This window comes from Haplochromis burtoni, unplaced genomic scaffold (genome assembly GCF_018398535.1).
Source record: "Haplochromis burtoni strain Fernald_Lab_line unplaced genomic scaffold, NCSU_Asbu1 Contig_130, whole genome shotgun sequence".
Classification (NCBI taxonomy): domain Eukaryota; kingdom Metazoa; phylum Chordata; class Actinopteri; order Cichliformes; family Cichlidae; genus Haplochromis; species Haplochromis burtoni.
Window position 1 is genome coordinate 592,022 of NW_024582491.1, and position 15,615 is coordinate 607,636.

General features: G+C 43.8%; 1 protein-coding gene across 1 annotated transcript in view; it reads left to right on the forward strand.

The window, feature by feature from the left end:
• The window catches only part of LOC102299397 (vacuolar protein sorting-associated protein 13B), a 306,909-nt gene extending 291,493 nt beyond the window's left edge, over positions 1–15,416 (forward strand). Inside the window, exons 53-68 of the mRNA XM_014336114.2 lie at positions 371–559; positions 1,562–1,708; positions 2,928–3,214; positions 4,061–4,188; positions 4,307–4,503; positions 5,344–5,462; positions 6,075–6,525; positions 6,775–6,933; positions 7,109–7,337; positions 9,042–9,218; positions 10,350–10,520; positions 11,784–11,960; positions 13,033–13,135; positions 14,532–14,700; positions 14,810–14,890; positions 15,119–15,416. Of these exons, the coding sequence (XP_014191600.1) occupies positions 371–559; positions 1,562–1,708; positions 2,928–3,214; positions 4,061–4,188; positions 4,307–4,503; positions 5,344–5,462; positions 6,075–6,525; positions 6,775–6,933; positions 7,109–7,337; positions 9,042–9,218; positions 10,350–10,520; positions 11,784–11,960; positions 13,033–13,135; positions 14,532–14,700; positions 14,810–14,890; positions 15,119–15,367 (3,033 nt within the window). The 3' untranslated portion in view covers positions 15,368–15,416. The remainder of the gene's footprint in view (positions 1–370; positions 560–1,561; positions 1,709–2,927; positions 3,215–4,060; positions 4,189–4,306; positions 4,504–5,343; positions 5,463–6,074; positions 6,526–6,774; positions 6,934–7,108; positions 7,338–9,041; positions 9,219–10,349; positions 10,521–11,783; positions 11,961–13,032; positions 13,136–14,531; positions 14,701–14,809; positions 14,891–15,118) is intronic.
• The last annotated feature ends 199 nt before the right edge of the window (positions 15,417–15,615 follow it).

Below are 15,615 nucleotides of genomic sequence, written 5' to 3' on the forward strand. Positions count from 1 at the left end.
ATAGCCTGTGAAATAGAAACAAATACATCGTTGTTTCCATAGCAACCTCCTATTTATCATGGAGCGACACGTCGAGAGAAGACAGTTGCAGCTGCAACTCTCACACCGGATTGGTTTAATAGGAGAAGGCTGGTGTTTTGATCATCAGTATGCTCCAGAGCCAGATGAACAATCAGTGTGGAGCACTGAGGTTACTAGTAATGAATTCATACAGTACTTTGCGAGGACTGTATGAATTGATATACAGGAGCACTTAGTTGAGCTTTTTGGAGAGAAGTCACAGCTTCAAATTTGATAGTAAATTTTTTGATGCTTCCTTCATTCTCTGTCTCTTGTTCTCTAACCTGAACTCCTGTTCATTGCAATCCAGGAAGCATTCCAGATTGGTATCTACTGGGCCCAAACTAACACTGTCCACAAGTCTACAGCCCTGAAACTAGTTCATGACCTAACTTCTCCTCGGTGGAAGGAGGGATCAAGCTCAGAGGTGGTCACTCTGGATGAGGAGGGATATGTTGAAGCTGACATCACGCTGGGAGCCTTCCCTGGTAAACAGAAGGTGAAGGAAACTTCAAAGCTTTTTTTAATATACAGTCGCTCACTGGGAAAGTGAAATAGTTTGTTAAAACTGAAGTGAAGTTTAGGCATATTTGTCAAGAAATGTTTTTAATTTGGGGGTTTTGTCCATATATCTTAGGTTTATTTATTTTCTGCCAGTTATTGAATTACATTGTGGTTTTTTCTTTCTTTTTTCTTTTCTTTCTTTCTTTTTTTACAAAGCCATAATGTGGTTTGAATCAAAAAGTTCTGATGAATTATTAGGGAGGCAAGTGGAAAAGAATACAGAATTCTTGAAGAAATAATTGTAATATATTTCCCAAATCAACAGAGCTCCTACCAGCATGAGAACTCACCGGCTAATTCGATAGATACACATGTTTAAATGCTTTTTGAAACAAATGTCTAATCAGCCAATCACATAGCAGAAATTCACTGTGCTCAGGCACGTAGACACGGTCAAGTGGATCTGCTGAAGTTGAAACCAAGCATCAGAGTCTAGAAGACAGGTCATTTAAGTGACTTAGAATTGATGCCAAGTGAACTGGTTTTTCAGAAACTGCTGATGCACTTGGATTTCCACAAACAGCCACCAGTGGGTTTACAGAGAATTATGTGAAAAAGAAAAAGCAGCCAGTGTTTAGCAATATCCTGGGAAAAAATAACAAAGTTGGAGGCAATGGTGAAATTAGAAAGGCAAAAAACATGTGCATCTCTGAACACACCTCCTTGACATTGGAAGCAGGTACCACACGCAGTGCCGCTCCATCCTGAGAACTGTAAAATAAGGCTACGTTTAAACACGTTTCCCTGTCTGATGAGTCTCAATCTCTGCATAGGGACAGAATATGGAGCGTTGACAGCATGGATCCATCCTGCCATCTATTCACCATTTGTCGTCCTCGTGACCACATGATGACTTACAGATCTCACAAGAAGCAACGTTGTTACTTTCTTTAATCATTTATCGCTGACAGCTTATTGCCTGTTCTTTCCTCCGTAGCTGTGTCAGTTCTGTGTGTCATCTGTGGTGAGACACGGCATCCAGATCTTGCAGATAGAGGACAGGACAATTCTTGTCAACAACACTCCTTACACTATACACTACAGGCCCCTGCTGAGTGACCACGCACTGGCAGCTGATGACCAGGTAATTTGAATGCATGCTTTTTCCTGTCATAGGGAGGGAATGAAGGTTTCTCTGAATTCGGTTTATCATCTTTGACTTAATGAGCTGAGAATTTTGGCAAATGTTAAAATGTGAAACACAGCAATGCAGGTTCAGTATATTTTTGGTATGTTTCAGACTAGACAAGGACAATTCATCATACATCACAACACCTGACCACATCCTCAACTGTTAGCTCTTACTCTAAAACGGTGTAAATGTTTGGCCCAGAGTTTCATTTCACAATGCTACTTTCTATCCTTGTGGCATTTGTGTGTGCTTATGGTCCTGCGTCATGTCTCTCCTGTCTGCCTGCTCAAGTTCCTGAAGCTTCAAACATACATTTTATTCCCCATGCACATTGCAAACGCAGTGTGTCTACCCCAGCACACATACCCTGGGATGTTGCAAGCCGTTTTCCATCAGATCATGTCCCAAACCTTCCCCCAGCCCCCTCTCTCCCTCTGCCGTTCTCACCATGTGGCAATGGCACTTCATAGGGACATTAGACAAACACCCAGAATTGGATGCAGGTTTCCTTCCTGCTTTCATCTGCTGCTTGTCCCTAAAGAGGGCAACAATGTTGTGATGTCATTTAACAAGCTTTCAGATCCCCTTATGGAAGGATGGCAAAGCTTGCCAGTTGCCACTAATTGACTGAAAAACCTTTTAAAAAAAGAGCTTAAGAAACTAAAGAGCGGGCGATGGGCTTAACAATAACACAGACCGCAAACAAGGCTAGGAATGCCTTTCTAGTTTGTCTATTCATCATGCTTAGAGCCTAATCCCTGTAGTCCTATACTACACACTGCTCACTGGCTGTTAAGCCAGCACAGCAGGGCTTCTCTGCTACCAATTTAGCTCTAAGCTCAGTGGGAGAAAGAATAGAGTAGAATAACAATGTGGTTTTACCATGTATCTTTTGTTGTAATCACTTGCATCTTCTTTGCTCTCTGGCTTTCTTTTCTTCTTGGCCTTCGTGTCCCATCTTATATCCTGTTTTCTGATCAGATGTTTGACCATTTCTCCTCTTTATTCTCATTTGCTCATGTCACCTTGCCCTCTTCTTTTTGTCTCTTTCGTTTTCTATTTTTTTTTCCCCTTCATCTGTCATTTATTTATATTCTTACCATGATTTATTTTCCCTTTTCTCTCCTCTCAACTGCCTTTTTATAATATTTATATTATGTACTCTTCCCAGATCTGTGAGATACCAGAGACGGCCACGTTCACACTCCTTCCCCCTGAGAATTCATCCCAAGCCAAACCGTGCTCAGTGCCATGCTGGGACCTCCTCCAAACCAGCATCCAGGGAATGGTGGAGTTCCCTTTGCCACTCAGACACATGCTCTTCAGCTTGTGTCCAAGGCCTGACGCCGGTGTTGGATCTGCAGCATGGAGCCTTCCCGCTCCCATCCGGCAAGACTTCCCCAGGCAGAGTTTATCTGTTCCCAGGGAACCAGACTCAGGGGGTGGCCTGAGCAGCAGGTGGGTGAAGCAGAACATTTGCGGTTTGCTGGCCGTGACAGTCCATTTAGAGCTGGGCACCGAACCCCAGCTGGCACTAGACATAAAGAGAGGAGACACTGTAGCTAGTCACACTTTGTTACACACTGATGATGAAGCAGGAGGAGAAATCCCCTCAACATTTCCACTGTCAGTTTATCAGCTGCTCTTGTGCAATTCATCCATCTGAATTTCGTGTTGTTTTTCTCTTCTTTTAATCTAGTGTAGCCCATTTAGATAGCTGGTTGGATGGCTTTCAGGGACTGAACACACAGTGATATATACACTTGGTGATAAATAGCTCATAAATGGACAATTTCGTTTTTTACGGATACACCCGTATGATATGGTGATAAAACTGGCCAGCTTTAGTTCATTTTCTTCATTTGTGCATAATTGTATGTGTAGTCAGACACACAGATATAAACACAAATACAAACATGGACACACACACACACAGTGATGATGCATTGCCTGGGTTCAGTTAGGGCTCTGCCCCTAGATGCATTTAGTGATTTGCAAATGGACATTGCAATAATGTGACGTTTGACGTGTTGACGGGTGTGTGACTGCTTATCTGTGTGTGGTTAGAAAGGGCTGGGATGTGAGCTGTCTGCAGACAGTTTATTTATGGGTTTATTGCCCTGTTATGGCCAGAGCTGAGGTGGAGGTACATCATAGATGTGATTTGTCGGTCTGTCCATTTGTCTGTCAGCAAGATTTCCCAGAAAAGGATGACTTCATGAAACTTGTATTCAGTTTTGGGCCGATCCAAACAATTTCTTCAAATTGCCCTTTTACCTTATTCATGTTATTTTTTTCATGCAGAGCAATAGTCCTGGCCTATCAGGAGCACCTTGGAGTGACATACATCACCCTTAATGAGGACCCTTGTCCCCGCATGCTAATCCACAACAAGTGTCCTATCCCACTGCTTTTAAAGGAAAATATCAAAGGTAAGCAGGGCACCTTCTGGCTACACTGGAAACCTCTACTCTGTGTTTTAATAAGCCTTGTGGTTAAACTCACAATTTTTCTCTTGCACGTTTTTTTTTCCTCTCTTTTGTTTCACAGAAACTCCAAGGACTGAGGTGTACTGTCGTGCTCTGCCTGCTAACTGTTCCCTGCACCATGAACTCTATTACCACTTTTCCAGTTTCCCAGAGTGCAAGCAGAAAGAGATGCTGCCCACATTGCTGCTGAAAAACACCTCGGACCACAGCACCACCGACTGGACAGACCCCATAGATATCAACTGCCCTGGCACTCAGGTAAAAGAGTAGTAATTGAAGAAATGTACCACTTAAGTCATTCCTCCTCCTAGTGATAGACCAATCTGAACTTTTGACCTAAACACACAGAAACACCTTTCCTAACACCACAGATGTCAGTGATAACAAAACCTCAGGAGCAGCTAGATGGAGCCAGAGTTCATTATGTTTTGCTGGTAATGAAGATTAGCCCCGTCACAGTCTTGTGACTGATGATGATGATAAAATACAAGCACCCAGGTTTTCACTTATTTTTCTTTTAAATTAGCTTCGCATTAGGAAAACAAGTTAACAATTAAGCTTGGTTTGTGTGGCTGATCCGTTACAAATGAAAATCAGGTTTTAGAGGTATGTCGGAACCTTCTTCACGCAACATTAGTTTTTCGTTTTGTGCGTGTTTTGGGGTTAAATGGTGATCCGGGGTAAGAATGTTCGGTCTCGTCTGGGGTAGTAAAGTAGGGTTAGCAAAATGTTAAGGAGCAGTATGTGTAATGTTTACTGTTGTGTCTAGGCAGCTGTGGGTTGGCGGGGGTGGGGTGGTTGAGGCTCTGTATCTCTGGTTACTGTGAAGTCTGAATTTGACCTGTGTGGTAGGGGTGAGAAGTCAAAGGCTAGACTTGTTATGACTGCTTAGCCAAGCGTTCAGCAGTGATCTACTTCCTTTCTTCACATGACTGTGTGATGACTCTGAACCTAGAGTGGCATAGGTTAAAGTCAGACACGTGTAACTTCTGAAACACACACATACACACTGACCTGAGCTAGAACTGTGTAAAAGTTCTTCTTCAAAGTATCATGTGACGAATAATGTCTAGTCATTAGTTTTCTGCTGCTGTTCAGGTGGTGTTCCTGCCAGGCTTTGGCTGTCTCTACATAGACGTGGCCTATGAGAAAGGCACCCTGGTTCTGTCTCTGGCACCAGAGGGCAGCGTGGACACTGTAATCAACCAACACAGCAGGTATGCGTGCACAGGCAGTGGTTTTATTGTTGTCGATTTATGTTCCCTACATAATTGAGCCACGAGAAATCAAGCATGCATGTTGTTGTTCCTAACCTCAAGCTATCTACCCCTGTGCCTATTACTGTGTTCACTTCCATTTGCTTTATGATTACTGTTAACAGCTATGTTTTCATGCAGTACTCAAAACATGAAGAAACAGGCATCATTTTCACCACAGGAGGGCAATAAAACCTTCTAGTGTTGTCATGAGCGTGGTTAGTTGTACAGTAGAACATAGTATTACAGCTTTATTCCATTACATCAACACATGCAAGCTGCTTTGTCATTTTGGCAAAACAGGATATTAATATAATCACATGTTAGGTAAATGTAAACAAATTACCTCAGACAATGATCTTTGCTAAAGTGCTCTGGTAGATGGTCCCTTATTATCCTTTACAAATAATCAGAGCCTGGAAAGGTTTCCTGACTGTACCCAAAAAATGACAAATAATTTTATGGCTACTTTAACTGTTGCTATATTTTCATTTGTAAATACCATTTATTTTTAATAGTTTCTGTTCTTCCCACTGTAGATCTTTTTGGTTAATATTTCTGTTTTGTTTTCAGGTCTTCCACACTGTCTGTTTGCATCCTCCTGAGTGAGGCCAGCATGGTGCTAAGTGATGATATCACCAGTCCCACCAGTTCAGTGGAGCTCCTGAGACTCACATTAACCAAGCTACTCCTAAGCCTGGCTCCCACGCCTATCTCCCTGCCCCCGGAGCTAGCCGTTGACCCCTCTGTGGGTACAGCAGCCATCCCAGCTCTGCTGTGTGACTCATCTCTCATCGAGGTGTGGTGCTCCAGTCTGCAATTGGACAACCAGTTGTATAACCGGGCAAGTTTCCACTTCCCTGTGCTGCTGTGCCAAGATCAGAGAGGGGGAGTTGAACCTGGGAGTCTGTGGAGCCGTGATGCCAACCCCACTGAGTCCCTTGAAGCAATGAATGAGTTCAAACGCTCCTGTTTTCTGCAGATGAGGCTGACGCTGGCTGGGGACAGATGCACGGTGGAGGAGGTTCGATTAGTTCCCATCTCTTGATGTGCATTTTTGTTTGCTAACCGCACTCTCCCTTCCAACACATTGTCATAACTTACCTGACGTATGATTTCATTTTTACTGGAGGCAAAAAAAAAATCACGCTTAAAAGCATTTCAGCAGCTGTCACAGCTTGTAAGAGATCAGCATAATCTCTGTCCAAATGACTTTACTTTCTCTCAAACAATTGTGAAGAAGCCATTCTCAGAATAGGTTCTTTTTCTTCAGCTCTCCTTCCAGCTCCAGCCTGCCAGAGTCTACCTCGAAGACACTTTTGTTTACTACATCAAGACTTTGTTCCACACCTACATCCCCACCCATGCTTTTGCCTCTGCAGAGACCCGGTGCAGCAAACAACTTGGAGCAACCTCCACCCTCCCTGAGCAGGTGCGATATTCATGACACGATCGTTTTATTTCTGCTTTTAGTTGCTACATTCTGACAATCTTTATAACTACAATGGAACCTTATGTTACTGACAGGAAGCAGCATCCAACCTCATAATGATATGTGGAATATGTCTGAGAATTATTTCTTTTGATAACTTTTATGTGTGATCCAGGTTCTCCAGTCAGTGCAGGCATTGGTCCACCCCGTGCAGCTGCAGAAGCTGACCATCCAACCTGTCAACCTGCTAGTTAGTATCCATGCCTCTCTGAAGCTGTACATTGCTTCAGACCACACTCCTCTGTCCTTCTCCCTCTTTGAGAGAGGGCCATTCTGCACTACAGCCAGACAGCTCGTCCATGCTCTGGCCATGCACTATGCTGCGGGAGCCCTCTTCCGAGCAGGTAGGTAGCAGACAGGACTTGTAAAGCTTCTCTTACCCTCAAACACCTGTATTCGCACTAGATGATGCACTTTTTTCCTACATTCTCTTTATGATGGGCTTGGTGTCACAATTTGTGGTGTCGGTTGCCAAATGAAATGTGAATTCAGCATGAAGTAAGAAAATTCTGCCATTTCTTCTCAGCACAGCTACAGTTGATCTTTCAAATGATACACCCCGGGGCTGCTGGAAAACTGTTGAGCTCCAGGAAGCAAAACCTGAATCACCAGTGGCCTGAGAACGACTTATGTTCTGTCATTGTCATTATTCAGTGGTGTATCATAAGTTTTGACCAATAACTCACGGTTCACACCCAGTTTGTTGGCAGTATGTTTTGGTTAATCCTTTAGCGGTCACCGTGTCTAAGGCTGACTTATCAGGCCCTGTAAGAGCTCCATACCGCTCTCCTGTGCTGTCCTCCTGTCTAGTCAAAGCCTCCACACATGGTCTGATTTAAGCCAGTCATTTCCACATCAGAAATCACCATTCTGGCCAGACGCTTCCTTCCCGCTGTCTCTCGTTAGAACCTTCATTTCTGCTCGTATTTCAACACGTCACCCTACCGCCTTCTCCTCTTCCTGAGTCATCATAAAGACCCGGACTCCAGGAAACATTGCATTCTGGGACTGATTAACATGAGGATGTGCAGCGCTATGATCAGACATGCGCCCACATGTGTAAATCCGTGCACATACAAAGCCTTATGGACAATAGACACACTATCTTTGCATACACTCTAGCACGTGTGTGTTTAAAGGCATGACTCAGGCCTGTAAACATCAGCTCCTGTCAGGACTTTATGCTTTACCAAAACCACAACTGGGAAACCATATAAAGCCGAATCAACCACGAGGCCCCACTAGAGTAGGTTTCCTACCATTAGAGTCCATCATTCAAGTGCAAATTGACAGAGAATAAGAGCCGAGCGGGGCCCGGCGTCCTGAGAAATGACTATTTGATTTTTGTGATGGAGTTGTCAGTGCATAAATATCAATGAGCCGTGCCATCTGAAGGGGACTCTATGGTTTAATGAGAGAGGTGAGATAGTAGAAGGCTGTAAATCCTGTGCTGTGTCACACGTGTGATTTCATGCAAGAGTTTGCGTGCATGCGTGTGTGTCTCTGTGTGTGTATTACTGAGATAAGAACTCTTAAAAATCTAATCATGATGTGAAATACTTTGTAAGTTACTCTGTGACTTGCTGTGATTGAGAGAGCCTCCCACTCTAAATTGCTTTTGGCAAACACAGGACACTTTATCCACAGCGCACGTGTGAAGAATGTTCCTCCTAAGAGCGAGTGTCTAAAATGTTTTTAATATCTGTTGAATACAAAACTTCTTTTAATTGTATCGTACATGAAAATATAAAATATGTTCATTCTGAGTAATGAGACTCACTCCAGAAATAACACAGTTAAAGTTTAGTTTATTTAAGCGTTTGCTTTCAGTCCAGGCTTTTCTGGATGAAGGTGGTTTGTGACTGTTTGCTAAAATGTTTCATAGCCTTGAGGAAGTGGAGTTTTTGTGACTTCTCAGAATGCAGTGCAAAGAGTATGACCCATGAGAATATGGATAAATATCCTGTTTTAGTTCAGATCGTCACAGTGCAGTACTGCAGTGTTGCTCTACACAAATGTAACCATGCAGCACACTGTGTCTGTCTCAGGCTGGGTTGTGGGGTCTCTGGAGATCCTGGGCAGTCCTGCCAGCTTGGTGCGGAGCATCGGCAACGGCGTATCCGACTTTTTCCGCCTCCCATATGAGGGTTTGACACGTGGGCCTGGAGCCTTTGTCAGTGGAGTGTCCAGAGGGACCACCTCCTTCGTCAAACATATTTCGAAAGGTAACATAAATGCTCCGTCTTTGTTCTTTGTCTTTATTTTATTTGTGGATGGAAGAGTTTTCATGTGAGTCTCACACAAGACTTACAACACAACAAATATAGAGCATCAGATTAAGTTATCTCATGGAGTTATGGCATTTCTCCCGTGTGATAAATGAAATGACTCAAATAACATTTACAAACACAAGTTACACAAAATGATGTGTTTCGCTTTTGTTTTGTGGCAGACATGGTTAAAAGCACAAGTCAACATTTAGTGTCCACCTCAACATTAAGCTGGGCAGACACTGCGATTTTTTTCAGTCACGATATTCAGCTCCCGCTCAAACTGCACGATTGACTCGCCGGGGTTAGAAGTTCGTCGCTCACGATCAGGGTCTCACACTATACGGCCCGATGCTCTGATGCAAGTGCTCACACTGTGCGTCCATAAAATGAAGGTTATAACGGAAATTCTGTCGCTCGCTCTCCCTCTCTGTCTTTCACTCACACAGACACGCACGCCACCAACATCAACTTTGCTAAATTGCTAATGAAAAACATTGATCAGTCAGCTGTGATTGAGCAGCAGTGTCGATCCAACTATTTTCACGGTTGTTGTGGTCGTGATAATTTTGTGAGGCCACATCGAAAAGGCTCGGATGAGCTTTCCAAAGTTCTACAAGTTGTGCCTCCATCGCTTGTGTTCAGCTCACACGCTGCACTGCCGTGCTGCTCTGTCTTTTTCACCGACATTTATGTGTTTGCGCGTGCGCAGTGTGAGCAGCTGCGGTGACACTCTCACGACAGTCGTGAGGGTTTGAAATCCTCACGACCAATCGATTGATGATCGGGAGCTGGTCGTGAGGTGTTAATCGCTTCTCGTTATCCCACGTGTACTACACGATCCACGACGCACGATAAAGGCCAAAATCGGGCCGAGACGACTCAAAAATCGTCTCAAAATGGGCCAAAAATCGCGCAGTGTAAGCCCAGCTTTAGTCAGTCTTCTCAGCAGATCAGTGTGAAGGGCACTTTTGGAAATCATGTTCTCATTTGAAGTTTTTAAATCCGTGATATAATTCATAAAAGTACTTCTACCTTGCCACTAGAGACACTGAGAAAACATAAGAATTTCTCATTTCTGTTTAGGCACCCTAACCTCCATCACCAACTTAGCCACAAGCCTGGCAAGGAACATGGACCGTCTGTCTCTGGATGAGGAGCACTACACCAGGCAGGAGGAGTGGAGACGGCAGCTGCCAGAGAGCCTCGGGGACGGACTGAGACAGGGACTGTCACGACTCGGCATTAGCTTGTTAGGTATATGAGAAGGAACACCAAACTTCAAACAAGTCAGTTAGCTGTCTTATTAAGTAATAAATGAACCCCCAAAATATAGTTATGTTTGAAATGAGCAATATATGTGTGTGTACAATCCATTCTCTTCCGCTTATCCTTGTCAGGTTGGGGGGGTCTATCCCAGCTGTCTTAGGGCGAGAGGCAGGGAACACCCTGGACAGGTTGTCAGTCTGTTGCAGGGTTTATTTGGCAAACATAACCCAAGTAAATACAAAATTTAGTTTTTAAATGATGATTTCATTTATTAGGTGAAAAGGCCTCTGAGCCTACCCAGAACAACATCTAAAGAACTGCAGGCCTCACTTGCCTCAGTTAAGGTCAGAGTTCATTATTAAACGATAAGAAATAGACTGGACAAAAACGGCATCTGTGGGAGACACATTGCATCTCAGACACCAACAATCAAGCATGGTAGCATAGAGTAATGGTCTGGGGCTGCTTTGCTGCTTCAGGACCTGGAGTGTCCTAGTCGAAGTGTGGACTGTTAATGCTCAGAAACCCTCCAATGTGTCTGAATTAAAAATTTTCAAAGAAGTGTGAACCAGATTACAGCAATATGAAAGACTCATTGCCAGTTATCACAAATGCTCGATTGCGGTTCTTGCTGCTACAACCACGTATTGGATTTAGGAAGCAATTAGTTTTTCACATAAGGTCAGGTAGGTTTGGATTGCTTCTTGCTTCTTAATATTTACTCTGGTTGTCTTTGTCAAATATTAACATTTGTTTGATCTGAAACATTTTAGTGTGACAAAAAGATTTTATGGGAAAAAAGAAATCAAGAAGGGGGCCAAATACTTTCTTCTCACCACTGTTCATATGCATAACACATTCTGCCTACGCACATTTCATCTGCTGCACACTGGCACATTCTCAAAGAGGTGCTCACACTGTGGTGAGAGCTGTGACACAGAGTGGTGGAGACAGCACAGTAGGGACACAATAAACACTCAGAGGGCAATAAAACTCAAGTCTGTCTCAAATCAGACTCCTATATGTATTATATACTGACTGGAACCAAACAGCTGCTCACATGTCTGCATCACAGTGGATGGTCTATAGGTTAAAAGCATGTCTGAATACCTGTGTCATTTATATTTACTGGTTTAATACCAATTTATCAATAATCCAGAGAGGTGTTTTGAACTCACTGAGCGTTTTGTATTTTGTTAAAGTTTTCTTTTGGTGAGTTTAAGAAAGAGACTTTTTCCTTTTCTCTGTCAGGAGCAATAGCCGGCATCGTGGACCAGCCCATGCAGAACTTCCAAAGGAACTGGGAGATGCAGAGCTCAGCTGGTAGCAAAGCCAAAGGGGTGATTTCTGGAGTGGGGAAAGGCATCGTGGGGGTTTTTACCAAGCCCATTGGAGGAGCAGCAGAACTGGTTTCCCAGACTGGATACGGTAACTTCAGCACGGTCAAAGATAACAGCATTCGTAATAAATTCATGAATGTTTCCTTATTTTGTTTCTGAAGACCAGCCAATGATTTAAGAACTTTTTGGACAGAAAAAAGTTGATAGCTTTATTTACAAATGGATTTGTCAGCCCATCATGTCCTGCAGTGAGCTCTTTGATCTATTGAGATATAACTAGCACAGACTGAGTGTTAAGTCTTTCTTCCAAGGAGCTCTCAGCAACAATGAACACATGTGTGGATTAGAGTTAGTTTGTCAGAGCATGGGCGATCTCGCGCCTCTCAGCTTCAGGCAGGAGCTAAGGGTTAATAAGCCAGGAACCAGAAGAGAGCAGCTGAAACACACACAGTGCAGGCCTGCCTACATATGCTACTACTTCTACATACAGCCAGTTTAATCCTGTGGAGTTAATGTTTGTTTGTTTTTTATATTGGAGATAGAAAATTGAGGTGCGTGCTGGCAGTTTTTGGCTACAGCACATAAACTGCCAATAAGATGAGGAGCTCCATAAAAGAGCGCTACCTCCCCAGGGCCTGGCTCTGATCTACCTGAAACCTCTGAGCTCCGCAGACACACAAACTTAATCATCAGCAGAAAGACACACATACACTAGCATACCCACTGGCACTCGCTCCGACAATATATTCAGTAAAAAAAAATCCAATCATCTGGTTACACATGCAGATCAAGTTCACTGATTTGTGCTCTGTTATGAATCACATGGATCCACAAACACCCACTCAGAGCTGCGCAGCATTGCCGAGTACCACTGCAGTGACATCATTAATGGAGCTCATTGGATTCTTTATTGCTTTGTTTTAACTACTTGATGACTTCACTGGCTCGCTGCTGCCATCGCTCTGCTGACAGCTAGAGAGGGTTGAAAGAAAACTGACCACACGCACTGGGGTTATGAACTCACAATGGCATAAATACGCGCACGCAAAATCATCCTAATCAGTGTTTGTTTTTACCAGTATATGAAACACAGACGCAGAGCATGTGTATAATCCACAGTTTTGTCAAAACTCAGCTGTCAACTGTCCTGATTTCTGCAGGGATCCTTCATGGAGCAGGACTGTGGCAGCTTCCCAAACAGCTCTACCTGCCTACAGAAGAAAAGTCTGCTCTAGCCCCAAACAGCCATCTTAAATATGTCTGGTATGACCTGCAGCCGCTCTTCATTCCCGCCAACTCCTCCTTTACCTTTGCCCAGCTCTTCTTCAAAAGTGGGACATGTGTTCTCGCCTCTGCTTCTTTGCTTTTGTTGGATTCTCACCAGGATCTGCTGTTCTTTTCCTCCCCATTACCTCTCATCATTTTGCTGTTTTGTTTAAAAAAAGAAAGAAAAAAAAAAAACCTTGGAGAGTTCATTACCTACCCCCCCACCTACCCCCCTCCAAACAAGCCTGCAAAGATGTTTGACCTTGATCCCACACATGGTAGCCAGCTTGCCCTCCCTTGTTCTCATCGAGCCATGTTAAAAGGTTTTTATAAGCACTCTGCCAAAGCCGCCAGCTAGAAATTGTTCTTGTTGTTTAACTCTGAGTCTATCCAGAAATGTTTCCCAGTACCTTCACATGGAGGGGGAACACCTTTCTTTGCATGCCTGAGTAGTTTGGAGAGACTCGGTTTACAAAGGTTGCATGTGCTTGCCAAGCAGGTTACCTTTGGCTCCGAGGAGCTGTATATACAGCGTCAGATCTCAGTGTTTCAAAGATTCCAGTATGTTCTCACTGGAACTCTTAATGTAATCATAAAGATTTATGAGAGGCCTCTGTATCCAGGAGGTTATCGGGAGCTGCAGAAAAAGCATTTATGGCATTTTCTGAAGAATTATTCTCATTTAGTTTGGTTTCCATAGCTATCAAACATTTGCTTGTAATAGCAGTCAGTGTCGACTGTCATCTGCCTTCAGGAAGAATTCCAAATTTGACATTCCACTTGAGTTTTCATCACTCAAGGGCCTTTTTTTCTGCTAATGTTAGAGGAAGATTAAAGAAATCTATATCCTGATATAAAATACACAAATGTTGAGATAATGCTCCCCTGTGTTGCAGAGAAGTCAAACTGGTTTCCATCAGGCGTCCATCAATTATTTTTACTACAACAGGTAGCCCAGACACTTGAGGGGTCAGCCTGTTTGAGCAAAGTAACACTGAGCAGACCCAAACTGTCCCTACTGTGTTTGCCTCAACATCTGCTCCGCAATCCGAACACCTGCCTTCCAAAGTAAACACACTGTCAGAGAAACATGACTGAACACTTCAGTTCCTGCTCACATATTTCCCCGTTGAGTATGTGTGTAATAGGAACCACACTGAGAACAAGCAGAAATGTAAATTACAGGATGTACGCAGACACATTTGGTCTCGTGTTTATAGACAAAGTGTATATCTGATGTTAGCAGGCTGAATGGAGGCTTTCATTGTGCGTGTGTACATGTACACAAATGTCATGCAGGAGGAGTTGTGTCTATAGTTCTAAATTATAGGGTAATATAAAGATCCCAGCTGGTTTCATAGCGTCTACTCGTCCCTGCTTTCTCTGACTGCAGGAAAATGCTGCAGTCTCTGGGGCGTCCAGAGCTCCACATGTCCCTGGATGTGACCATCGTAAGCGGGTCAGGTCAGGAGCACGCCGGCTGTCTGCTGCTCACATCTGAGGTGCTCTTTGTCGTCAGCCTCAGCGAGGACACCCAGCAGCAGGCCTTTCCCATCACAGAGGTAACTCACAGACACAAAGAATTAAAGAGTCTGATGACATTTCTCAGAGAACAACTCGTGGGCCTTTTATAGATAATGACGTGAATGTTAAACCACTTGCCGCCTCCAGGTGGAGTGTCAGCAGGAACCAGGACAGCAGGGCGAGCTCACACTCACGTTACAGCAGCAGACAGTTACTAGTGATGCTGAGGTGAGGCTGTAAAAGTAATGAAGCTGTGCAGCGATCACACAGTCGGAGTCTCTAACTCCTGCACTGATGTTAATGGCATCACGTGCCACAGTTAATTAAGACCAGACTAATTTCTTCCAGCAGTGTGCACAAGCATTCCTAAACCTTGATGTATGATTTAGTTAGCTCTGCTGCAGCTGGCAGGTGCAGCAGCAGTGTAACCGTGTGTGTGTGTGTTCTCTCTCTCAGGGTGACGGTGTTCGTGAGCGTCTGTCCGAGCAGCAGTATCGGAGGCTGGTGGATTACGTGATGCGTGCCTCTCAGTTTCTTTCCCCCTCTGCAGCTTCCCTCCAGCTGCAGCCCCCAGTGACGCTCACAGAGCCCCCGCCCTCGGTCACCAAGTGTTATCGCTACCTGGTGGACCCCGCTTTTGCAAAAGTGTTTGTCAGCAAGTTCACCATGGTGAAGAACAAAGCCTTACGCATTGGATTCCACTGATTCGTGTGGCTTTCAGCTTCAGAAACAATTTTTTCATTTTAATGTAAAATGTGAAAAAAACAAGTATCTTGTACTTTGACTCTTCTCATTTATGCAAAACATACATTTTGGTGTAAAAACGAGGGGGTTTATATCTAAATGTGTTCACCTGGTTGACCATGCCTTAGACGTGTCTAGAATTCCTAGAAATTGCCTTTGAAAGATATTTTCTGATAAAGAAAAGTCACCACATAGTCACAAAGAACATT